Below are 27,336 nucleotides of genomic sequence, written 5' to 3'. Positions count from 1 at the left end.
TTTGAATATGGCATGAAACTGATCCATTTCACATTTATTAAATATGTTTTATTGCTAAAAACATAAATGCACCTTTAAAAAGTCCTGGATCGAGTTGTGTCTTATCCTCAAATAGCACAAACCTACGTAATGTAATATGTTCAACCTAAACTTATACATCCATTAGATCCAGCAAGTAATGTTGTCAAAAGTATCAAAAATCTGACACTACTGATACTAAAAAAACTTTGAGCAAGTATCTATACTAAAATAAATCCACAATCTTAAGCTTTCTCAGAGTAGCTAGTACAAAACCAGATGGTACCATAAAAAATACTATAATTTTATGTTAAACAATCTTAAATATAGCATTTTTCATCATCATCGTGCTATTGAAATCGAGCCTACTCCTTAGCATCCAAATCACGATTGAAATGGCTCAAAATGAAGCGACTGCAAAATGAACCTTCTTCAAAAACCCCAATCTGAATACCAACAAACCACGTCGTTTTGGTTCTGCTAATGTATTTAGCGCGCGGTGGGGTGAGAAAAGGTCCTCTTGAGATTGACTTTTGCCGTGATGGCTCGCAGATGGAGTTTGTTAATGATGCCTGGACTCCCAAACCAGAAATCCATCCAGGCCGCACTCATTTCAGCTCATTCGTTTAGCCTTGAAGGTTTGCATAAGTGAAACAGTTACTAACCCTGCAAAACAGCATGTGGGGGAAAAGAGAGGGAAACAGAGAGAAAGAGAAGGAGAAAAAGGATAACAAAGAGAGAGAACAATAGAAGAAGAAGAAGAGAGTCAGGGGAGAAAAAGGAGAGCAACAAGGAAATATGAATCAGAAAAAAAGGCATTAGAACTGCACGATATATTGGAAAACTATTGATACTTTAATATTGGCTGACGCAATATTTGATATCTTAACAAACTAAATGTATAGCAATAACAGCAAAGTCTTCCAAGTGAAAGAAATGTACTGTTTTTAAAACGAAAATGGAGAAAAAGACAAAGTTAGTCTTGATTTAGTCTAGGTTTTGCCTTTTATTTTGATAGGATTTGAGCAATACATTAAGGCATGAACCAATTTGTTTTAAAATAACTCAAATGTCAAAAAGTATATCCAAATATCGCAATAAAATAGCTGTTGCAGTATTTGACCGCCATTGAGATGAAGAGAGCGAGGCAGAGAGAGAAGAGGAGAGGAAAACTGATAATGAAGAGCGAGAACAATAGAGAAGGAGAGGCAGAGAGAGGATGAAGATGAGGGGAAAAATGGAGATACATGAATAGACAGAAAAAGAAAAGGGTTCAGAAAGAGACAGAGAGAGAGTTGAGTGAAGGGGGGAAATGAGAGCAATGTAAAAAGGAGCGATCAGAAATAAAAGCTTTATATGAATAATACATTCTTGATATAAGATCAAATTAAAGGCATTTTTACAATAAGGTATGAGCAATTTAAAAAACTTTGTCTAAATATAATGAAGACAAACAGAGAGAGAGAGGAGAGATGGATACAGAAAGAGAAAGGGAGAGATGGGGAAGGGGAAACGAGAAACAATCCCAAGAGAAGCATTTTGGAGAAAAAGAAAAAAGAAAGATAGAGAGAGATAGAGTAAAAATAAAGAAGAGAAGCAGGAAAGGGAAAGAAAGAGACAGAAAAATACTGTCTCTTCGCTCGAGTCGAGATCCAGCGGGCTCGACTCTTTCTATTTTCTCTAGTGGGGGCATCAGAGAATGAAAAACAGCAGGCCTGGGAAATGGAGACGTCTTTATGCAAATCAAATACCAGCCATAGTCGTTCATTTCCTTCAGAAGAGCCGCAGGACAGAGGGGAGAGAAACGAGAGAAACGAGAGGAAGAGAACAGAAACGGGGGAAGAGTTGAAGCCGGGTTAGAGCTGTGTCAATATTGTTTGACAAAACAAACAAAGGCCAATCAGCGATCAGCATTCAGCCCGCTCGGATCGCTCGTAGCTTCGTCGGGCTTCGTGGCCGGCCTTGACCCGAGCTTAACACCGCCGAGGAATTTACATAGAGCTTAAATGTCCCACCGCCGAGACAAACAAATTCAACAAGGCTTTGCAAATGTGGCAACGGATGAAGTTGTAAAGAAAAATAATATTATACTCTTGCTTCTCAAAACACCAACTTTTATTATGACTGGACCTAGTCTGGAAATGAATATAGTAATGTTAGAGGACATTTTAATATCTGACCTGAGCTAATGGCTTGTTAAAGGACACATATTATGCATTATTTGTCCTTAAAACATGCTCTTGACATCTTATCATAATGTATATTGAAAACCACACATGACACTCCATCAGGCAGGCGTTCCCTCCTCAGGATTTGTGTTAGCACTGAGGAGAAAAACAAAAGCTTGCTTGCCCTTGACATGCTATTATAAACACACAGTTGTAATAGATTTGATTTTGATTGGAAATGATGTCACAAATCTGCAAAATTTTAAACTGAGGCTTTTCTGAGGCTCAGAGTCAAAGTAACTCATAAATAGGATTAATGGAAAAAAAGCATGGATTTAGCTCATTAGAACTCTAGGTGTGTTTTTGATGAGCGAACAAATTTATCAGCTAAAAAAATAACATATTTTGCATAATATGTCTCCTTGTATTTGGTATAATATAAAGTTAAAACAGTATTGAACAAAGTAGATAATGCATTGTCTTACGGGGATTTGCTGTTAAGTGTTTAGCAGCGCTGTTCCAGAAAACATTGAAATCAAGTCATCTAGGCTGATTTAGATGTTTATTTTTGCAGTGTAGTGGATAAATATTCTTCTTTTCTGAACTGAATCGATTCGCTTTGGTTGTGTCCATTAAAGCGAAGCAGAGCGCATGAACTATGAAGAGGTCTGAGTCTACACCTGGTTTCAATGCAGATCGTATTTAAGGCTAAACAAGTGAGCGGTGTGTTTCTGCCGCAAACATCTCCGAGCAGTCGCAAACAACCGACTTTGGGCGTGAGGCGGGGAACACGTTGGACAGTTGCATGCAAGGAAAATATACATTCTTCTTTCAATCTTCTTCCTGCTCAAAAAGTCATGATGTAGCGTTGGATTTGAATTGCCTTTGTAAATTGGCTCTGGTTACACTTCTATGCATATGATTGGCTTTTGATTTACCTGTATTCAAAATGTGCGACAATATGAAAAGACAAAAAAATAATGTTGTAATGAAATGGCTTTATTGTTTAAGACTACAATACATTTCAAGTAGGCTGCAACTAATAATTAGGCGTGAACCATGAATTTGAAATGCCCATAACTAAGTATGACTTTTTAAAATAATTATTGCTTTGTGCGAGTCTCAAAGGTTTTCTCTCAGCACAGGTTTTAGGTTCTATGTGTAGCCCAGATAACGCTCATTTGATTACTAAATTAGTTGACGATAAAGCTGAAACAAGTTAGTCGATGAATCGCAACTGATCGTTTATTGAGATAATTGTGCACCAGTTTAGTCATAAAATGATCGTTATCTGGACTATACACAGACTCCGAAACATGTCTTGTTTTTTTTACAAAGCAAGAATTGCACAGGAAACAGAGATATTTAGCATTTCTGATTAAAAACTTACTAGATTAGGATAACCTTGCGTAATGCCGCCTTATTTGGGTCAAGTTTCGGTTTAAAATTTCAATATTTGAGGCCTTTTGCAATCTAAACAACTATAGAATAAGAACATCAAATAGCAAATCCTCTTTAGTTGCAGCCTTAGGTGACAATTATTTAAAGGCGTAATTCATTTCCTCGTGGCGTGGACTGCCGATTAGTCCTGCCACATATCAATCATAAAACGCACCTACCGCTCACCTGCAGCCTCGTCGGCTTGTCCCCATGAGAGCAGCACGTTTCCGCGTGTCTAAGCGCATGGATCTATCATAATATAGTTCCCTCAGTGTACGGGACAAAATGAAGACGGAGAAAGACGGTTTGAGCTGACTCAGAAGAGACGGAAATCTACGGGAGACGAGAGATGCGATGCGATCCGTCGCGCTAATAAACAAATGCACGTGTGTTGTATCAGTCCGCACGGGGGAGTGGCATGCGCACTTCCGCCTGAGTTCTCAAATCGCCGAAAAATTATCCATTACACTTTTAAATTGTTGATTAGTTGTGTTTGCTGAACTTGTTTTCGGCCTAATTCCAGCTAATATCCCTGACCATGTTTACTTCCTGTCTCTACAGAGCAACCGTCCAATCACCACGGCACCACGCTGCCTCCGGTGCCTCCTCCTCACCGCCAGCAGCCGTCCATCACTGCTCTGAACCAATCGCTGGGCTCCACGCACCACGCTGGCCACTCCCTGAACTCCACCCGGCAGCTAACCCCGCCCACAGGAAGTCCGGCCCCTGTGGCTGGCCAATCACCAGCCGAGCTGCAGACCACGCCCCCCGAGAGCGTCCCGCTGCAAGACAGCTGGGTGCTGGGTAGCAATGTGCCTCTGGAAACAAGGTAAAAGCTGTTTCACGTGTTTGGTTTGGAGAAGTTAGTACGGTTCAATTGTGTTTACATCATCCGCAAACCAGGAAGTAAGGCTGGTGCGCTGTTAGCATGCTAGTTTCTGTTAGCATCACCCTAACGGTAAAACTCTGGCCTCTGAAAGTTGTGGAAAGCCTCATTAACTCATGGCTGTAAATATTTTGGATGTGTTGTTTGTTAGGAAAGTGAAAAATATATATTGAACCTGTGCCAAATGGACTATCGTTCTGCTTTACAGTACAAATCAGGTACAGCACACTTCCTTCCACAACATCTCTATTTGTTGCACACCAATGCACAGTTTACTGGAAGCATCACCTTTGTCAAAAAGTCAAGAAATACATGAGCATAAGGAATTAAACCATATCCTTTGCACGTCCTGTAGCACACGGCCTAAATATGCAGGATAATTGAGCTGTGCAAATACAAGAGAACACAACATATGTATTTAATTAAGGAACTGCCTCATGATGTTGTTAAAAGCTAAAGGAAAGTTACAGTTTGCACATTATGTATGTAAGCCAAAAAAGGCTCCCTTAACAAAACTCATTCATTCCAAAAAATGCATAGCGCCTTTTTTGCTTCACAGTTTGCAATTTCCAGTTGAAAACAACCAAAATTGTAAAATCTGCCGATGCATTTGAATCAAACAAACTCTATTTGTTTAGCTTATGCGCTCTCGTGGATAGATCAGTCCATCTCGTGCTTTTGAAAACTTGCTAATTGTCTTAAATGAGTGCCTGGCGTGTTTTTTCATTTTATTTTTTTTTCTATAATTGTGATTATGATTATGTAAAAGGGTCAGATGTAAATGTGTTCTAAAGCAGGCTGTTTTTGATGTGGTGGCGTTGGCCCTTTGCTTTGATAGTGCCCGGCTGACGCAGTGTGATGCGTTATGAAAACCATGCGGAGTGACATTCAGCCACGCAGGTTTTAAATGAAAGTCTATTGTCAATTTAGCCTGTGCGCAGCGAAGGGGAGGCACAGGGACTTTTAAAATTTAAAGCTGAAACTACAAAGGCGACAGGCATAGTTTTTAAAGTCACGTTGGATCAAAATGAAAGGATATTGAGTTTAAATGTGAAAGAGTGAGATGCAGTTAATATAGTTTTATTAGACATCAGGTATCTGCTAGCATGGGTGGAATGTGTGTTTGTGTGTGTTTTTTTGATTTTCAAACACATAGCCTACATGTAATTGAGTGTAATTTCAGACAATTTATAGTAAAAATAGCTTTTTTATTCTCTTATACCGCTCTAAGGGTCATAATGAGACCACTGTGTTTTTCTATTAACATGTTCAATTATAGAAAAGAATATTGGCCAAGAACCAGAAAGTGCGCTGTTAGCATGCTAGTTGTTAGCATTAGCACTGACGGCAAAAGAAAAGTTGCGAAAAGCACTTATAAACTCATCGTAGTGAATAATTACGTTGATAGGAATGCTTTAGGAGAGTGAAGAATAATCTGCAAACAGTTTTAAATTTTTGTTTTTCACGTTTTTAAAAGAAAAAGGTGGTTCCACGCCTGTAAGCACACGTTGAAACTACAAAGGCAACAAGTTGGATCGATTTATTTATTATTTAATAGACATATGGAATTAATACGATTTTAACGAACATCATACATTAGTTGGCAAGGGTGGGATATATTTTATTAGAATTTATGGGTGATTGCGCTTTTTTGCAGTTGATTTTCAAACGTATACTTGCGAGTACTTCTAGCCATTTAAAAGTAAACTATACACGTACAAACAAAAATCGCTCCACTTCGATGTCTCTGGCTTTTCTCTTCTCTTTCTCCACTTTTAGGGTCAAAATGAGTGTGTGTTTTTTCAATCAAACATTTTATCAGCCAAGAACCAGGAACTTGTGTGTCGTTAGCATTACCCTGACGAAAAAAACAAAAAGCTGAACAAAACTTGGCTCTGAAAGTTGTGAAATAACTCATCTCTGCTCATCTTGTTAGACATGTAACTGTACTTTGACTTTACTTTTCAGCACTCTTTCATGTTTGTCAGGGAAATATAGGCGCTTCTAGTGGTGATGAGGGCGTGGCGCTTGACAATCTTGACAACCTATAACCTATACCTAAATCCATGGCTTGAAAGATGATTGATTGAGAAACAGAGATAGTTGGCCTTCCCTGCACTCGAAAATGCCGCAGCGTGGTCAAATAGCCCAGCAGTTTCAGGAGCCGCGGCACGGCCATATAGCCTCATGGCTTAACCCTAACCTTGACCCTAACCCTTGACCCTAACCCTTAACCCTAACCTAACCCTGACCCTGACCCTGACCCTAACCCTAACCCTGACCCTAACCCTAACCCTAACCCTGGCCTGTCGTTAGTATAATGTCAATATTTTACACACAAAGGTCTTCGCAGTTAAACCTATATAGTTTAATTATCCTTTGTGCCGTGCTTGGGAAACACTTGTGTCGAGTGATTTGAACCAAGTTTGATTAAAAGAAAAGAGAATCATGTTTACAGCGTTTATTCATCGCAAATATCAACCCAGCGTTTAAAAGCAGTGCCATGTTTGATTGCAGCCAGAAGCTGAAACGTTTCAACAATTCAACAAGGGTTTAAAGCTAAACAGAAGATGAGAACTGCAGACAACAACAACAAACCAAATAAAAAACACAAAAGGGTTCCAGTATTTGGGCTTGGCAGCGTGCTCGTGTCCACCCATCTGAAACTTATAAAGCTTTTTGGAGGATTCTTGGCGGAGTAAACTGATCTGGAATCGGGACGGAGCCAAGTCGGCCTGTCATCGCTTCACAATGTAACCAGGAATAAACGTCAGGCCGTGATGAATGCTCCCACTACACTACGTACAGTTCAAGGCGCTCTGCATTAGACATTAGAGCAGTACTTTGAACAAATACTATGGACGGATGTTGTCGTGGTGATCAATGCCAAGTTTTATGTGTGAAGGGAAATAAAAGTATTAGTAGTATTGGTAGTTATTTTGCCAACAGTTGTACTACACATACACTAATCATTTGCAACATACAAACAAATCAATTAAGACATTTTAATAATCATTAACTATAATATATATATATATATATATATATATATATATATATATATAATTTATATATTTAATAATAATTTAACAAACTAACCCTAAAATGAACTTACCATAACTATTGTCAATGATGTTGTCTTTACTTGTTGTTAGTTCTTTCTTTAAAACTCAATCTGGAGGTAATAATAGTAGTAATGTAACCAATGTAAAACAATGGATGATTTTTTTAAATTTTAAATCAATTGACTTAACAGAATTTATATTGATAAAAAAATGCTGTTATGTCTCTAAATGCATGTCTTCAGTAGACAAATTATCACTAAATATACTGATTTATATTTAGTAACTGAATATTTAAAATTTAAGCATTACATAATTAAATGTCAATGTTTCTTTCCTTTTTGTCGATAATGATGAATTATCGAAAAATCACAATATTTCTCCTACAATAATCATAACTCTAAAATTTTAAATTTTTACATTTCTAATTAGTAGTAATTAAGTACAAGGTTTTGAAATGTTTTGTAACAGTAAAAATACAAAATAAGTAAAGGTGCATATTTGTAAAAACACCTGTAATAAGATAAACCAGATAAACTAGTAAAATGCAATACTCTGGAATATTCCTGGGAGTAAAATCTGAATCTTTATTATTATTTGTATTCATTATGTCATGGTGTGAAATCTGGTTTGTTGTTTGATTTCATGTACGTTTATTGGAAACTCACTTTTATGGAAGCAACGGAAATAAAGTTTATCAATGCCACAAAACGCAAAATTATGCTCTAAAGAAGTAAAAGATTTTCTGACTGAAGCAGCAATCAGTCGAAAAAGTGAAAAAAGAAAACCGCAGCGTTGCTTTGAAGCGTCCAACTTGAATGAGTGGAGTCAAGGAAAGGTGCGCACAATCGAGAGGTCAAGCCCCAAACGCTTTTATTCCAAATACTTTTTTTTACAACACATCTTTGAATGCGAGCGTTACTTTGAAAAGGAAAAGCTCTTTGTAAGTTGCCTCGCTGGACCTGTGTTGTCCTTATCTAGGCTTTTGAAAATGGCAGAGAGCAGATGGGGGTGGCTGCGCCTTTCTTTTCAGGCGTGACACCAGCTTTTATTGGATAATTTGAACCTTGAATCTCCCATTCACCCGGCCCTGCTTTTGTTACAGCGTGTCCCCAAAATGCCCCGGGCCGCAGTTGTTGAGATATTTTCCAAAATGCCAGCTCGTTCCCTCGTTCTCTTTCCTTCTCTTGCCTCTTTCTGTCTTCTCTTTGCGTCTCTTTCTTGTCCTTCTTCTCTTTCTCCCTTCTCCTTTCGCTCCTTCTCATTTCTTTTTTTATCGTTCTGTCCGTCTCTCATCCTCCCTCCAATTCCCTTCCTTTTCCCCCTCCCTCTCTCCTGTAAAACTGCAATGCCACGGCGTACAAAGTGCTATTGTCCTCTCGCAGTGCGCTCGCAGACATCCGCACATAGTTTACGGCTGCATCTTTGACCTTGACTTGTTCGCCGGACGATTTGTGGCTCGATTTTTCTTCCTCTTTTCGTGCCGTCTGACCTGCTCTGTCTGGTGTTTCTCTCGCGCTGTTCCAAAAGGCAAAACAGACAATTGATAGTATCTCTTGGGCCAGCTCGAAATCATCGAAAAACACCATTTTACTTTGATAATGTGTAAAATGATGTTTGTGGATTAGTTTGTCTGCATATTAGTGCACCTAAGAATACTTTGGCCTCGAGAAACAAGACTTTTATAATGAAGAAATAAAACAAAACATCACCAATTATAACCCTCTGTCTGAAATTTTTATTAAAGCATAGAAATCAGAACGTGTCTAAATGTATTAATGACCTGGACAGCCACTCTTCTAAATATATTCAAATGAAATGGGAAAGAGAGGATGGTTGTGTTTTGACAGACGAAGAATGGGAAATTATATGTACTGGAAAGAATTCTGTTACTATGTGTTCTGGCACTGTCCTGCTGCACAAAAATATTGGATAGATATGAACAATGCATTGCAGGCTGTTTTTGACACCATCGTCCCATTCCATTTCAAAACGATGTGATGTATTTGGGCCTCAAAACCCCTGCCATGGACACAATGGATGGATATCTTTGAATATACTTCTGGCCACTGAGAAAAAGGTCGTCACAAAAAAATGGATGACCAAATTGTGCCGATGATCAAGGACTGGACCAACATCATACTTTACAGATGGAAAAAAATCACAGTTGGACTCAACTTGAAAATGGACAAATTTGTCAGACATGGGACCAAATGGAACCTCTATTTTGGACTTAATGTGCTTTAACCTTCTTTTCATCGGATGCCACTTCTTCCTTATTTTCAAATTATATTGTGTATTTATTTTGCTACTCGCTGGTCCTGCCCGGCTTTGGTTTCGTTGTTTTCTTATACAATACACATTTTAATCCAGGTATTCCATATTCTGTGACAAACGGAATAATAGACATATTGCCCAAGCAAACAACATCCCGATCACCATTACTTTTGCATTAATCTCCTTAAAAAGTGCTAAATGTTTCCCTTTGGGCAACTGCAGAACCAGGAAGTGATACATGTCGGGTGCTAAACAACTCAAGTAGTGTGTTCTTAAATGCATTCACAAACCAGCAGTCGAAACAGGAAGTCCCTACACTTTTTCTTTACATAGACGCCTTTTGTCCCGTCCAGAGCTTTGACCTCGTCTTGTTCACCAGACGATTTGTGGCCTGTGTGTTTTTTTTCTTTTCTTTTTTCTTTGCTTGCTGGTCTCATCTTTTATGTAGTCATATTTCACCCAGTTTCAAATTAAAAGCAAGATGGCTGATTGATGGAGCAGTATCTTTTCTGGACAAGCCCCTTCTTCTTTTCGTGAAGGGATGCAAAGTCTCGTGGGACGGCTAAGCTACATTCCCCGCGGATATTCTTACAGTGACCATTTTACGATGTTAACCTTACACTTTTAAATCATGGAATACTTTATGGCTGGACGTTTTTTCCCTCTCCCTTTGTTTTGTGTCTTCAGCAAAAGGAAAAAAAGACATTGCTGATATTGATAAGAGGGGTTTATGTGTGCATTTGTGATGACTTAAGCCTGTAGAACTTTGGGGAATTGAGGCTACAAGATGAATCACAATCAAATCAAATGTGAATAGATTCAACTGGACAATCGTAAAGCTGCAATACACTAATATTCTCTGTAAACAGCAAACTATCATAAGTCATATTCTGTAGTTGTCAATGTTAACGTTCCTGGACAAAAAATAAACCTGAATTTTTCTAATATTTTTCCCCAAAAACTTTATTAAGCCTTAAGACAGGTTCAGACTACACATTGGTGATGGAGATGGCACTGACTTTTTATTCTATCCGATATCAAGTAATACCTGTCTGTATCAAAATATCAATCCGATACCAATGAGTTTTGTTCTAACCACCGTTGTTAAGTTTATGTTGGCCATTATTACTTTTCTTTCAACCTTTGCTTGAACTCCTATGAATATTAAATATATTTGCAGAAATTGAAAATAAATACCGGTAAATAAAACTGCAATTTTGTTTGAGACATTTTAGGCATCAATACTTTGCGATACCTCTGTTAGTATCAATATTTGGTGTAAATCTGCCCATAACTACTACACATAACTTAAATGCAATGAACATGATTATATATAAGATTTTACAGAAAATATTGCCTTATTTCCCCCAGTTTGACAATTGTAGTGATGTTTATAATGTCACACTGTAGGTGGCGGTATTCCATTTTAGAACCATTTCCTGTATTTTTCTACTTTTATTTGTCAATTTCTCTTCACAATCTGTAACTTGGCTGATGTAAAACTATGATAAGCATGTACCACATTTGCTGTTCCACCAAACAACGTAATAATAAGAATAACATGAGAAACCAATCGTATAAGCACTGGTTTCAAATCGTTGATTAGAATTGAAAGTCATCAAAAGGGAGTGCATAAACTAGAAGAAGCAATGTGACTGAAACCTGAGAAGAGTCTATTTTTGAGACGGGCCAACATTTAGAGACCCTCATCTTTCAAAGAACACAGACAGACGCCGCGAGTGCGATACATGCGTAAGTCCGTCGCTCCTGGTTGCTACTGCAAGCCACGAAATCACACAGACTGAGAGACGAGACGAGCAAGGCCTTCGGTACATGCGAGGAGGAGGAAGAGGAGGAGGAAGAGGAGGGGAAAGAGTTGATCTGCCAGTGGGGTGGAGCTGAAAAATGCATGCGGTGTGACCCAGAGGCACGCGCTGCATGGCAAATCAAAAGCATCCATCCCGGGCTGGACGCTGCCGTGTCTGTCTCGGAGAGAGGAAGAGGAAAGCTGGAGGAAGAGGAGAGGGCCGAGAGGGCAGAGCAGTAAGTTACTCATTACAGGGCCGGTCGATGTGTTCTCTGGTAACAGTACTTCAATGGTACACACTTTGAACTAGATACAGTGCAATGAAGTGCGTGTAAGCGACAATAGCAATGCCGGAGTCTTGACTTGATCTTGATCTTGCAACTCTAGGATTCAAAGTAACCACTACACTACAATTACACTACAGGTTTTAGGTTTGTTTAGGGCACAAACAAAATAGCCGATCTTTTGACTGGTGGAAAAGTCCTCAGAATGAACTCAAACCCATGAATAAAACGGACCGTTGGAGCAGTCGGTTTCAAGCTGGTTTCTCCGCTCAAGTTCAGCTCGCGTCAGCTGTGAGGAACACGGCATGCTGGGTATTACATTTTAGTTTGTAATGTTGCTTTCGTGTGCATGTCGGGCACTTTGGGTGGGATATTGCGCTGAGGGCTCGTTCACTCGACCTTTTGGTCGAACGCGGAGATTTCACTTGAAATCACTTTAAATATTCTATATTTTGGGGCAGATACGTTTCTACTGTCATTCTCATTGTTCACTCAATATAGAGTAGTTCCATTTATTTTGCTTTCCACCAATCAAACGGCCACGTGCTGTTTCAAGAAATCACTCATTATATTTCTCAGACAACGCCACATGAAAGCAGCATTATTGTCATTACCGGTGACTCTGCTGGTTAGATGCACGTCTGTAGCCGAATTATTTGGCCGTTTGGGGAATTAAACAAAATAGAAGTAATTCTGAAAAGCTGTAATGGTCAAGAGCCTTTTCTGACCAAGATTTGAACACAGAGTTGTTGTGTGCAAGTCCAATTCCAAACCTGTTATACCCTCAGATCAAGGACATGAAAGGAGTGGCTCATCGTACAGTTTAAAGTGACCCTTAAACAGATCCTTCCCAATCGGTATAAACACAACGGATGTTCAATGCTTCAGTCAAACGGTCGAAGACTTGAAACCACATCGAGCTTTGCCAGAGAACCAAGAATGTGGTGCAGTTTATTACAGAAGTGTGTTAGCGTCTGTGTCCTGACAGTGCAGCTGAAGGTGACAGCGTGTAACTGCTGTGGAGGATAATGGCTCCGCTCGGCTCACTGACCAGAGACGGGTCAAATGCACAATGTGTTTTCAACAGCATCGACTTTTAATTGTTCCCTTATGGTCCCCATAGTCACTGCGACGGGCCGGGTTGCTGATGCCAATATGAATCACAGCATTGTCTTAACAAGAGGGAACAAAAATTAAACAATTACACGAGCCAAAAGGGTTTTCCCTCATCACTATCTTACTGGATTTTGACTGATCCGTTGATGCGTTGCTGTCACGTTTTAGATCAATATAGATGTTTGCAATAAAAAAAATGGAAAATATGACTAATAGAGGGAGAAAAGGATGAAAAGTCGTTGCTCATAAAACTGTTTTTGCTGTGAATCCCAACCGAGAAAAATGAGGGATTGGCGTTGAAAGCTCATACTGATTATAAACTTGTTCAAACTCACTTTTTGTGGTAAAGCGTCACAAGTCAAGTCAAAGTTATCGCAATCAAAGTTTGTGAGCGAATTACAGGTTCAAGCCAGTCATCCTGCGACGTTTTCAGAGTCATGATACAGAAAAATCAGTCCCAAGTTGAACGCGCCTAAACAACGGTTTAGCACAGACGGAATGCTTTATAAAGTGATATGTCCAACGTTTCAATGCAATCTCTAAACATTTAACTTCATAAACAAAGTCTATTCATGGAGCTTGATCCGGTGTCCTACAATGGCTAAAAACTCTCTTTAACATACCTCTAAATCAGATACTGTTTCTAACCCTGTGCGCTGTATCGAATAGACTCTATAGTTGAAGCTTAGCAGACAAAACACGGGCAGCTGCAGCATAGCTCAGCGTTCACAGCGCGGTCAGCTCTGGACGCCGCCATTCTTTCCAACGCGCCGCCTGTCTCTCTCGAACACCGGCCAATATAATGTTCCATATGTTCAGTGGACTTTACACAGACTTACATTCATTTCCTGGAGCACTATGGAACCAAATCTGATCCATAATCCATCCAGGAGAAAACGTGGTCCGAGTACAGCCTGTTACTACTGTGAACCATCTATCCCAGTGATTTTAATGAGACAGCAAAGTAAAAGCTCATTTTTGACATTTGTACACTCATTTGTTTGCACACTGTTATTTCAGCAAGTATCTTTTTGATTAGTCCACTGAACAAACGATTTTGTACATTGAAACTTTTTAACACAATATCCACCAGATAAAGGTTGAAATATGGTGAGTAAAAACTTCTAGACAGAGAATATGTACAAATAAAGAGTATTATTTGATATAATATGTTTGTTATAAGAAGGTCCTTTTTTTAATATGTTTTACGGTTTGTATAATGTACAACTTTGAATACATTAATGATGAGGAAATACAGTTGTAACATGGATAAAATCTCTTAAAGTTTATTTTGCATAATATGTCCTTGTTATGACATTTATTAAAGTTGCACCATACAACTTTTTATGGTAGAAGGTCTGAAGGTTTCACAGTTTGGCATTCAATTTAACTAAAACATGATTTTTATTTTTATGTGAAAGGGAACATTTTTAAGTAATAATTAAACTTGTTGTATTTGTCCAAATGTATGACTCATTGGCACCAATTCAAATTTAAAAACAGACATATTGTTCAAATGTCAAGTATAAATGGTGACCACAGTTCAGCCCGTACTGTCAGGGTAGCTAAATTCACTAAAGGTTATATGCTTTTTTTTCTGGTTAGAGAATAGTGTCCCTCTGAGGCACCTGTACCGGTGTGGTTGCCATGGTAACAGATGCCAGACCTCCATTAGGCTGTGTACCTGCGGCGGCTGCTGCGGAGGAGCTGAGAGCAGGTGCACTCTGATTAAGACCCAACTATAAGATGCATTATTGTCGTTTAAGACCTGAAATGTCTTATTAACCACTGTTCTGTTTAGAGCTTTCTCTTAGTGACGTTTCCAACATTTAAGTGCACTGGAAGTAGTTGTCTGGCGGAGAAGCAGAAAATATTTCCGCTATCAATTTTAAACCAATTTCGGGTAGTATATGTTAACCATATAATTTTCCTGTTCACGTCGCCTGCTTCTCATTTTATTGCTTGGCCCGGAACGTTCCCAAGTTAATGCCATTAATATTATTTAGCTTATATTTATTCAATTACAGTATTGTTTGAGATACATTATTTATTTGTCTATGGGAGTTTTTATTTATTTATAGGAGATCTTCTACTGAAAGTGTTTTTCAGACTTCCTATAAGTGATCTGTTCTTCTGTATCTACCTCTGTATCTACCTGCGTTGCACCAATGAAATTTCCCCATGTGGGACAATAAAGGAATATCTTATCTTATCTTATCTTATCTGTGTTTAATGCCATACTGTGGAATATCCCAGGGGAAGCAATAACATCACCATGGAGACAAGCGGCACTCTTAATTAGGGCCTGGGAAACTATTCTTACTTTATCATTTGTCATTCAAGCATGAGCAATATATCGGTTACATTATCAGTATCAGCCGATATTGGAGGGTTTTCACCAATAACAATCGTGCAACAAATGAACAATACATTTATTAAGAAGTCAATTTGTTATCTGTACTTAAACTTTGGCCTCGCTATGGATCTTTAAATCGTTCCTAAACACAGAGGGAGCTGGATAGAGAGCAAGATAGAGAAATAGATAAAGATGGAGAGATGAAGAACATTTTTTATTGTAAATCGCCATCGACCAGTGTTGACTCAAAAAAAAATCTATATAAAAAAATCAAAGTTAATGAAGCAAATCTGATTTCTCTGAGCCTCGACGCATCCATCCACCTGTCAATCAAAGAATGATTCATATGAGGAAGGCAAGGGGATAATAGACAGCCTTTTTTATGTGTTTGTTTTACTTGTTCTATATAAAACGCCAGCTGTTGAAATGAAACTAACTGTGAAAAACATGTTGTATTTGGTGCAGCAGCAAATATACCTATCACCTTTAAATGGCACCAAAATGACGGTTATGATTTCCACTCACCTAAATCAAACTGTGTATCCTTTTTTACGCCCGGTGCACTCTCTTTTAAATTGACAATCGCACTGCGGACACTGTAACGACTGAGCGAGGCAAATAAATTAACAGTTACGGGCATTTGTGGTGTAAAGAGGCCATAAAGGAGGAGAGAAGGGCCCAGAATGTGAGCGGAGGCTGCGAATATCCTCATTTAAAGGTGCTAATCCTCCCGTAGACGCGCCCACACATGCACTCTGGTATTCTCATAACACTGGTTTGAACGAGACGTCTCGAATGTCCTGCACCTGTCGCGTCGGGGGAGTCCAACCTGTCGCCGCCGGATCAGAGCCGCCTGTCAATCACCCAGGACAAGGTGGCGGTGTCTGGTTTTATTGACATTGTAAATGAAAGGGTGAGATGTTAACAGGCAGGGTGAAATTAGAACGGCTAATGGCGATTAGCTTGTTTGGAAACAGGTGGACGAAGACAATTATGGAGCGACTTCCATCATATGCATGTGTTGCATGTGGATTTCATGTTGTTTGTCGGTAGTTCCTTCTCAAAATGGATTTCTTGTCATGAACTATTGTAGATGTATACGGTCATGAAATCTTAATGAAATATACCTATAGTTTTCTCTGTTTAAAGAGTGTTTCTGCTTTTACGATTGCGTGAGTTTTGTACTGAACACTCTTCACACTAGTCCTGCCATTACCTCAAACAAATCTGTATTACCCAGATCTGTTTCAGTATAATATATCTCATTTTTTAATACACAGAAATGAAAACAAGTTACCACTCCAAAAAAGCGTAAACATACATTTTGGGATGGAGATTTATGTGTGGGACTACTGTTTGTTCAACTAATTTAACGAAATAAAATAAATACAGTATTTTCCGGACTATTAGTCGCAACTTTTTTCATAGTTTTGGCCGGGGTGCGACTTATACTTACATTTATACTTATACTTAAACTCCAGAGTGACTTATATGTGATATTATTTGTTATTTTCACATTTGCAACCGCATTTCATACTCCAGTGCAACTTATATATGTTTTTTTCTTCTCTATTATGCATTTTTGGGTGGGTGCGACTTATAGTCAGGAAAATACGGTACAAAAAAATATATATAATTGAAAATGGTCACAGCATGCTTTCTCACACATATTTATTCATGCAGATCATGCAGATAAAAAGTATTATTGTGTATAGTGTGTTTATTTATTTATGTATTAATTTAATTGAATTCAATTTAATTTAGTTTGGGAGTAAGTTTCTTTTTGAATAACAAACAGTAGAGCAGCAGCCTTACACATTATATAATTACGGAAAATGTGTTTAAATTATTTCTGTTTGTTTTTTATTGACAGAAATATATAGCAATGAATGAGCCTATAATACTACATTAACATTATCCTTTCAATCTGCACAATACGTTACATTTCGGACTTTCACAGGTAAAACAAATAGAAGTAATTGTTAGCCGTGTTGATGTTTTAGGTAAACGCAATAATCAAAACTATATTGCTGTATAAATAATCACTTTATCGTCACTGTAATGAGTATTTTACACACTTTCCACCCGCACACCCGTCTCACCGCGCTCTTAGATGTATCGCGCACCCTTTTATGAGGCTTAAACCCAAATCATTTACAGTGCACAGACAGCAGCGGCTAATCGAGTCCTAAACGCCTGTAAAACCACTGTAACCGCGGCTTCCTCATCTCAAAGAAAACGCCGTCAACCATAACTAATCTGCTCGTCCTCTAATAATAGCTGCCCTTTAGCTCGTACCACCGCCGCCTGCTTTTACATTACATTAGCCTGTTTACAATACGTACGTGTTTGGACAATAGGAAGACGCCGCGAGGAGGAAAAGCTGACGGGTTACGGACATCGCGAGTCAAAAGAGCAGAACTAATGGCGTTTTACTGTATCGAACGCGGCTAACCGGCGACAATGGACTCGCACAATGCCACCGTATGCTGGATTAGAGACTTCATTTTATCTGTGTTTTAAACATTAATTGCCGTACATTGCCGGAAGCATACAGCCTAACACGCAGGTCGGTTCAGCAATCAGGCGTTTTAATGGAAATACTAGATTAATGGAGGTAAATGGAGCACTCGTTTTACCAGAGACATGTGCATTAAGCCTGCAATTACACTGATATCATTTGAGGATTTTACCTTAACAAAACACAATTACATTTATTGACTTTTTTTTTTCCTTCTCCAAGACAATAAGGCCAAATAATTTAAGACCCTTTAAAAAGCTCAAAATTATGTAAATGAAGCAGAGCATAATAGACACTAATGATTAACTGACATCAGGTCCAAATGCCCAGGATTTTAAGACTTAATTACAAAAATAAAGCAATCATTTTGAATATCCAGGGTGAAAATATCAAACTATAGCATTTTCAAGTCCAAATTTGTATTGGAGCTTCACAAAAACTATAATTTGTGGTAAAGTATGTGAAATATCAAGCATTTGTCCAGTAAAACCTCATCTATCATAATCTCCAATACATACACAAATAATGTAATATACAATACAAAATGTCCTTACAAATATTCTACTAAATGTTTTCCCCAGTCATGAACAAGAAGACTTTGATTTATATATTTATTTTTTACAATCATTGCTTATATTATGTGTTTTCTGTCTGTTGCCGACAGCTCTACACTTTGCCCCAGGACTGCAGTTAAAAATTAGTTTTGCTGCTAAAACTGGCAGTTTTACACAAATGTTCATTGATGTGCACTTGTCCCTGTTGAAATTAATAAATTAATCCATTCAATTAATTCAGTTTTTACTCCCATACCGTCTTTGTTTATCTGGGCTTTGCTGTAAACGATTAAAAAGTTGGCTCTACATTGTATAAACTCTTACTAACTTACTTATTCTTTACTTTTACGTCACTTCACTTGAGAGCAGGATTCTCTACTTTCTACATTCTACATTTTTTAACTGGACGGAAAAGTAAAATGTACTTATTATGTGGTTTGAGGTGATATTTTTAGCACTTTGACTAAAGGTGTTGGGTTCAGGTCCTGGCCTTAAGCAGACAAAAATATGTGCATAAAAAGTTCATATGCAGTACTTTTTTACTTCAGTAATTCTTTGCAAATGTATTTGTACTCTTACTTAAAGGACATATATTATGCATTATTTGTATTGTTATAAGCCTTTAAACATGCTCTTCAGTACTTTTAATTTGGCATATCATGTTTTAGAACAAAAAACAACGGTTTAATGGAACAAATTACGTCCGTAGTCTCTGGCCTTACCCACACGAGGAACTGAGCTATGGGCTCCATCTACTGGCCGCAGAGGGAATTACATACTCAAGCCAACGCCAAGCCATGGTCTAATGTAGCCGAGTCGCTGTACTGATCGTGATTTGGCGGCAGAAATGCTCAGAACGAATCTGGAGATGATTTATGGACTTAAAAACAGCAGAAAAGAGCCATGTGACAGATCTAGAAAATGCAAACAGGGGAATATATTCTTACCAGGATTCGGCAAAATAGAGTGAATGACGCTAAATGTAAGAACATGGTTAAAAACTCAATTAAGCATAATATGTGTTCTTTAAGTAACAAAAATAAGTACTTCTTCCACTACTGAACAACACGCCAAACATCCTTACAAAGTTCATACCTATAGGCTGCTTTTTTATAGTCATCGAACCAAGAAATTTGTGTAGCCGGCCGTGTTGTGCTGGAGTTATCTAATGGCCCGTTCAAACAGCAAACGCCTATTCGCGCGTTATGGCGAAGTTGGACGCAAGTACGCATGAAGAAAAACGCAAATACGCCGCGTTCTCGACGCAGCGGAGCAGAGACGAAATATAGTAAGCAGACGCGCGTTTGCCGCGTGCGCATGCGCAGTGGAGGTGTTGTCAGTCTGGCTTCTCTAATGGCGGATCAAAGTTGAGAAAGTGCCTTTTGCGTATTTGCTCTTCAAAGCCCAAAAACAGAGACGCTCGGCGGCGTGTCTGGATCCACCAGTGATCCGAGTTGAGTCAATACCATCATTTGCTTCAAGACTGGATAAACATCGCTGTAGTTTCGTTTGTCCCGGGTCCTGTTTGATGACTTGTTTTCCCGCATTGGTGCGCGGACATGTACCAGGACAACAACTACAGACGCCTGTCAATCCGTCCATCAGGTCAGTACACAAATATTCATGTCTGAGCGCAATAATAAAGTGTATCTGCTGTGTGTGTGCTGTGTGTGTGCTGTGTATGTGCTGTGTGTGTGCTGTGTATCTGCTGTGTGTGTGCTGTGTGTGTGCTGTGTATGTGCTGTGTATGTGCTGTGTATGTGCTGTGTGTGTGCTGTGTGTGTGCTGTGTATGTGCTGTGTATATGCTGTGTATGTGCTGTGTGTGTGCTGTGTATGTACTGTGTATGTGCTGTGTATGTGCTGTGTGTGTGCTGTGTATGTGCTGTGTATGTGCTGTGTATGTGCTGTGTATCTGCTGTGTATGTGCTGTGTGTGTGCTGTGTATGTGCTGTGTGTGTGCTGTGTATGTGCTGTGTATGTGCTGTGTATCTGCTGTGTGTGCGCTGTGTGTGCGCTGTGTATCTGCTGTGTGTGTGCTGTGTATGTGCTGTGTGTGTGCTGTGTATGTGCTGTGTGTGTGCTGTGTATGTGCTGTGTATGTGCTGTGTATGTGCTGTGTGTGTGCTGTGTATGTGCTGTGTATGTGCTGTGTATGTGCTGTGTATCTGCTGTGTGTGTGCTGTGTATGTGCTGTGTATGTGCTGTGTGTGTGCTGTGTATGTGCTGTGTATGTGCTGTGTATGTGCTGTGTATCTGCTGTGTGTGTGCTGTGTATGTGCTGTGTATGTGCTGTGTGTGTGCTGTGTATGTGCTGTGTATGTGCTGTGTATCTGCTGTGTATGTGCTGTGTATCTGCTGTGTATCTGTTGTGTATCTGCTGTGTATCTGCTTGTGGTTGTGTATAAAACCAATGAAAAGTACATAGATAGTAAAAATGTATATTTTTTTAAGTAAAAAAACACAGTTTTCATAGCGTTAATATTTTGTTCTAGTGCACCATTTAAAATTCGATTGTGGTATATTTAATGAAAGTACAAGTAAACTACATTTAGGCTATGTAGTTATTTCAAATCAAATCAAATCAAATCAATTTAGTGCTATTTGTTTGTTTTATTATTCAGATCTCTTGCCACTGGGGATTTCTACAGGACAATCACCAGCAGCTTCAGGTCCACAACAGAGGACTGAACGTCCACAACAGAGGACTGGACGTCCACAACAGAGGACTGGACGTCCACAACACAGAGGACTGGACGTCCACAACACAGAGGACTGGACGTCCACAACACAGAAGTGTTTTTGATAAAGGGATTTTCATATTTATAGCAAAGACCACATGCTCACTCAAGATTGAGCCCCAATGTCTGGTTGTTTACACAGAATGAGATAAAGTTAAATTAATAAAACAGTGAGAAGCTTCTCAGCTCTTTAGTTCTCTGTTCTCTTTACTTCTGTACCTACTTGTGCGTTTTAACACTGAAATTTCCCCACTGTGTGGACTAATAAAGGATTATCTCATCTTGTCCTTGTTTGTTTTTGTTTATGATCTTGAATTGTGGTAAATTAAAAGTTTATTAAAAGTACATCTTTAAATAGCCACTGAATTTCCCACAGACTCCCCAGTATTATATATATGAAAAAGATGCATGTAAACAGGACACACATTTTATAACATAAAATAATTTATTTTGTGGAAAAATAGAACAGTAAATAACTATACATATATAGATAGATATATCTATAGATATAGATATAGATATATCTCTATAGATATATCTCTATAGATATATCTATATATCTATATCTATATCTGTATATATCGTCTGCCATTGTTGTGGTGCCGGTTCTTCTCGGGGTGAAATGCGTACGTACGTCACCGGAGCGTCATCTCTGATTGGCTGCTGCACCGCCGCGCCGCAGAAAAGCTAAAAATTCTGAACTTATTTGCGGCGAACCGTTTTGATGCATTGATGCTTATACGCCCGTCAAAGCGTCTCGAGCGGAAAACGCAAAAGCGCGCCCGCCTCGCCGCGCTCCTCGGCGAATCGCGCCGCAAATAAGCGGAAGCCGCGCCGCAAAAACGCAGGAGATGCTCGACGCGCGTTTACATAGACTTTGAATGTAAACTGGACGCTTTTGCCGCACCGGTCTGAACGGGCCATAAGGCTGCAGGAGTACAAAAGGGCACAACCTTAAGGTAAATGTGTGAATTTCCCCAAAGTCCAGCAAAAAAATATGGAAGGTTGCCATAGAAACTGTATTTTCTGTTCACTGTAAATCTCATGGAGCATACAAATGACTTTTCATTGTAGACTTTTGAGCGAACTGAAGCGTGGCTGGAGCTTTTAGTTTTCGTATAATCATCCGTCCTCCTGTGTGGAAAGTTGTCACGAATTGTCAAAGCATTTTATGTAAATTATTATGAACTTCTACCTTCATTAAAACCACTTTAAAGTATATTTACCATTGCTGTATCGCCAGTGGGACGTTCTTGTGGCTCAAACTAAACAAAAGTCGGTTAAATGAGTTTGAAAGTCATTGGCGTGTGTGAGTAAAAAAATCACGATGGGCGTTTCTGCAAATAAGTGGATTTGATTTCTAAATATTTATGGCTGCAGGTCGATGGAAAAGAGATTCAAGATTCGTGCAAATGTTGATGTTCTCCTCGGTGTTTGACAAATTTGACAAAGCCAGTAGAAATGGCATGGAAAATGGGCACGGTATGGCATAATGAAACATAAATGAAATATAAAATCACACTATTGGACACAGATTTATTTTATGAACACTTGTTTAACCGGGCAAAGGGAGAAAAAAAGGTGACCTGCAGTGCACAATCATAAAATAAATCATTTACACATTTAAAAGAGACATTCAAGAAAGATTAAAACAGAACTGGATTTAAAAGCGAGGACAATTTTCAAAGGATTCTCGCTTGAAATGTGAAGAAAGGGGATTAAAGAAGAAAGAAAGGCGGCTCAATTACGAATAATAAAATGTCACTCCTGTAATTTGCAGAAGAAAAACTATTCAGTTGGTAAATTTTCAATTTCAAATCTAGTCAATTTTATTTTTGCAATTTAACAAACGTCAAAAGTCAGAGAACAAACACACGTAAAGTCCAATGAAACAATAATTATCAGATTTACAAGGTTCATAGGAATTAAAGCCCCACTGTAGGATTTCAGACAAAAAATAGACTTAAAAAAACGCAATAATTTAATTACAGGTGTTTTTATTGCTCTGAAAACATTTGAAAAACATGCATTCTTGCTCGTTTCTCCACAAACTTGACTTGTAACTTCCCTGGTAGAGGATCCGCCACCTGCTTCTCTCCGAAGATGTTATTACTTTGCCTGAAACGTTCCAAATATGGCAAAAAACAACGTTCTTTCATCTGATTCTTCTCTATGCAGTAATGCAGGCGCTTCTAGGAATCTTAATCCACTTTAAACTAATTACTTACTGTCCCAGAGCATCCCCTGTGCAGTATGCAATTTCTGTAATACATATTTTGTGTATGTAATTTGCTACTTTATGTGGACCCGGTCTTTGAAATGGAGACTTTTTCAACTGCATCCCAGAAGTCATTTTCAATCTGAAGGTCTGGTACGGCCCTGAGTCCTGCCCTGAGGGAGGAGTTGTATTCTGAAACTTTGTTTACCTCTTTATAGGTCGTTCTAACCCTTTTGTACTCTGCCAGCCTCCACCTCCCTCCTGTTGCCTGATTAGCATTTGATTGGCTTATCTATTTTTTACTAATTATTGTTTATTTGACAGGGAGCCGACGCAACATGCGTGTTTGGAGTTTGGGCTTATTCACAAAGATCAGATTGCTCTAAATGCAATATCAAATGAGGTTAACAACAATTCATAAACACACAACTTGAGTTCTACTTTGAGAACACTGTTTTACACAGAAGATGACATCATTTTAATTTGAAAAATGTGCATGAATATTCTGATTGAGTGGATGAAATATGTAAAGCACAACTGACAAAATCTGTTGCGTTTTTTTGCCTCAGTTTTGACGCTCAAATTAACGTTAAAATGGAAACTGAAAGTCGTTTCTCTGTTGTTACAGGGGGCGATAAAGGACACTTCTTCTGTACTTCAGTTTAATAGATTTTTTTTTTTTACATGTCAGGTACAAATTATATATTTAGTCGAGTTGTTGACTTTTATTTTATATTTTTTATTAGTAAGTTATGAATGTGAAAGTGCTGCTAGAGTCTATTTTAGGTATCATTCTATAATTAAAATGTACTACATAAAACATCCTTGTTACACTGTATACTGTTACACTGCATAATAAACACGGTCAATTTTTGTACATACAAGTTTTATTTTTTTCACTCTAGCTGCATTGTGTTAGATTTAAGACTATTTTAAAGTTATTTTGTTTTTACTGCATCTATTCTCCTGCTGCTGTTGAACTGTGCGTTGCAACAGTGGAATTTTGCCCATGTTGGACAAATGAAGCCTCTCTTATATTATCTTATTTAAATATTTATCTTCCTCCCTGATCGCACGTGTTTTTGATTCCAGCTCAAACTCTCCTTCTGATATACGACTGTTTTAACCCAGCTTAGTCAGCTCACTTCCCCCTCATCTTGTTAGTGCCTGAACAGAGGATATAAAGGAGAAACTGAGGATGTCCTTCCTTGGCTCTTTATTCAGTCTGATTACAATCAAAGCTAATATGTTTTAGATGGCCCTATAAATTACAATCAATCTGAAAGCTCCAAAATAAACTGCTTCTGGTAAAAACGCAGGGAGGTTTCTGGTAAGCCTCCCCTGTGTGGCCTGCGGTAAACCCTCAAAAAAGTCTGAGTCCACAAAGATCCAGCCTGCATTTTGTCATATACAGGCTTCCGTAGCATGACAAAGTAGTTGCTATTAAGTGTCAGCATCTGTCTTTTGGAGATTTGTATCCCGGGAAGTTTTAAGTTACACATTTTGGTGGATACAGCAAAAATATCGGCAGCTGTATTTTGGGGGAATTTGAACATGATTTATTGAGTTTGACAGGACTCAGACTTTGTACCTGCACCAGCAAAGACGTGTAGTCTCTCTAAAAAAATACTCTTGTAATGGGGATTATTACGTTACAAATTTGTGAACCATGTGAGGACTTTTTGCGGACATGTTCTCAGTGTCTAGTTGGGTTTCGTTTGTACTCCATTTTGGTTTTCCCCAAATCCTACAGCTATATTCTTATTAATTCTAGCTTAATATACAGTATGTAGAAGTGTACCCTGCTTTTAAGGTTGAAGCAAATGCAAGCACAAATTGTCCATAGGAATATTATGTTGTGCTTACATTCACATTAATATGGAAATATTGATAATATTCTGAATGATGTTTTGAAGATATGCCAAAATGTAATGAGTGTATCATTTATAATAAAAAATGCTGCGAAAGAAAATTAAAATGTTTGTAAGTCATTTTTGTCTTAAATTCAACTGATACATTTAGTACATTGTAGTGCATTTCTATTTACTGAATATAATATAATATTAATAGTAGTTTTAGCATTCTTTGTACTTTCTTAAAGGTGCAGATTGTGACTGTTTAGCCTACAAAAGAGATGTGTGCACTAAAACATGTATACAAACCTTAGTCCTTACTGTGAACGGCTTGCATCTCCACAAACCTGACTCGTACTTAGCCTGCTGCTTGTTTCCATGGAAATGTTGTTCTTTTAGCTATAACGTTCCACATTATAGGTTTTAATTGTTAATTGCATTAGTAAAATACAAATATATATTTTTTACTTCAGATATAATTCTGTATGTGACAAAAGGTTTTTTTTGCATCTTAGCTTCCTACAATTTATTCTTTGTGCAATATGTTATTACATTACATTAAGTTGCCATAGGTTACAGTAACAGTTTAGTATTTTTCATTATTTGGATTACTACATTTTACTTAGACTTGAGTCACATTATTAAATAGATCTTTTTGCTTCTCTGTCCTTTTCACAAACGACATCCTTTGGCCCCTAACAGTGAGTACTTTATAAACACCATTTCCCCCATTGCCATATCTCAACACTGCTCCTCCGCGGCTAAGTAGGTGTCGCACATGTCTCCAGTCGACAGTCCATTACGAGCGGACATCACGTTGATTAGTTTGAAAGGCCGGCATGAGAAACGCTACAGAGGTTAAGAGAGGTTAAATGGCCCAGAGGCTTCCACTGCCGTTGTGTTTAGTCTGCTCAAATTGGACACTGGCGCACGTCCCTCCTCGGCTCGGGTTTGTTTGGGCAAATCCGAAAGCGGCAATCAGCGGCCCATCTAAACAAGCGCGCCCAGTTCATTTGTAGGAAATAATGAGGCACTCGGTGTTTGTGGATATGTGAAGAGAGACGCAAAGTACGAGACGCCAGCTATTTATCAGAGGAAGAGAGGGAATTATACTGAGGCGATGTGCAGGTCGCGCTGAAACTGGCTCTGTTCGGAGTGGAGACTGTTGGCGGGGAAAAGACCACAAGGGCTGTGGTCGACTGAAGAAATGAAAGACCCCGCGTTTGGTCAAACAAAAAAGGGGAAACGTATGGAGCTCTAAAATGACTCATTTCTATGATCTGACTAAAACTGCATGCACAAGACAGGCTTGCTGGAGTTCATGGAATAAAAAAATAAAAAGAAACAGATTACATTTATGTTGAGGATTATTATTATTGTGTATTGTTATATTAAAATAAAATACAATGAAGACAGACAACGCCCAAAATTACAACTGCTGTTGTCTCGAGGGGCGACAGCAACAGAATAAACAATGTTCATAGGGACTTGGCAATGTCCCAGCATCCCGTGTCCTTAGACCCTCCTTCTCGGCCAGGAAAAACTACGAAAACCTCTTTGGAGAAAAAGTAGAAACCTGGGGGAGTTCCACAGTGAAGGAGGGATCAGACTCCCTCAGACGGACAGGCGGACGTGCTTCAATTCGCAGATAGATTGTAGTGCTGGAACTGCCCAGGAGGAGAACCAGTTCATCGAGGCAGATGAGGAACCATTTATCTGGGGTAGAGATTGTTTCTCCAGGGAGTTGAGGAGTATCTCGGTCCACAGGTCATCAATGTGCCTGTTCCACTTCCCACAGAGAAGAAGAAGAAAAAGCAATAAACAGATTGCAAGTTAAATTAAATATGAAATACTGTTGATAGTAAAAGTAGTCTTTAGCAGAGGATAGGTTTATATATCTGTTCCTAACTGGCCTGACCATAAGATATTTCACAGAGGAACGTTTTAAGCCTGGTCTTAAATGAAGAGACTGTGTCAGCATATTTAACATGGGCCGGGAGCTGATTCCATAACACAGGAGCTTGGTAGCTAAATGC

At 38.7% G+C, this 27,336-nt stretch overlaps 1 protein-coding gene across 9 annotated transcripts in view; it reads left to right on the top strand.

Annotated features, from left to right (window-relative positions):
• The window catches only part of LOC140377613 (teneurin-3), a 470,016-nt gene that overhangs the window by 218,581 nt on the left and 224,099 nt on the right, over positions 1 to 27,336 (top strand). For all 9 annotated transcript variants that reach the window (XM_072463087.1, XM_072463086.1, XM_072463085.1 and 6 more), the window contains one exon: positions 4,188 to 4,455. In XM_072463087.1, the coding sequence (XP_072319188.1) occupies positions 4,188 to 4,455 (268 nt within the window). The remainder of the gene's footprint in view (positions 1 to 4,187; positions 4,456 to 27,336) is intronic.

Source organism: Eucyclogobius newberryi, unplaced genomic scaffold (genome assembly GCF_026437365.1).
Source record: "Eucyclogobius newberryi isolate DKJ021-1_F unplaced genomic scaffold, fEucNew1.0.hap1 SCAF_4, whole genome shotgun sequence".
Classification (NCBI taxonomy): Eukaryota; Metazoa; Chordata; class Actinopteri; order Gobiiformes; family Gobiidae; genus Eucyclogobius; species Eucyclogobius newberryi.
Note: the sequence above shows the minus strand (reverse complement) of the source record. Positions and strands in the feature narration are given on the sequence as shown.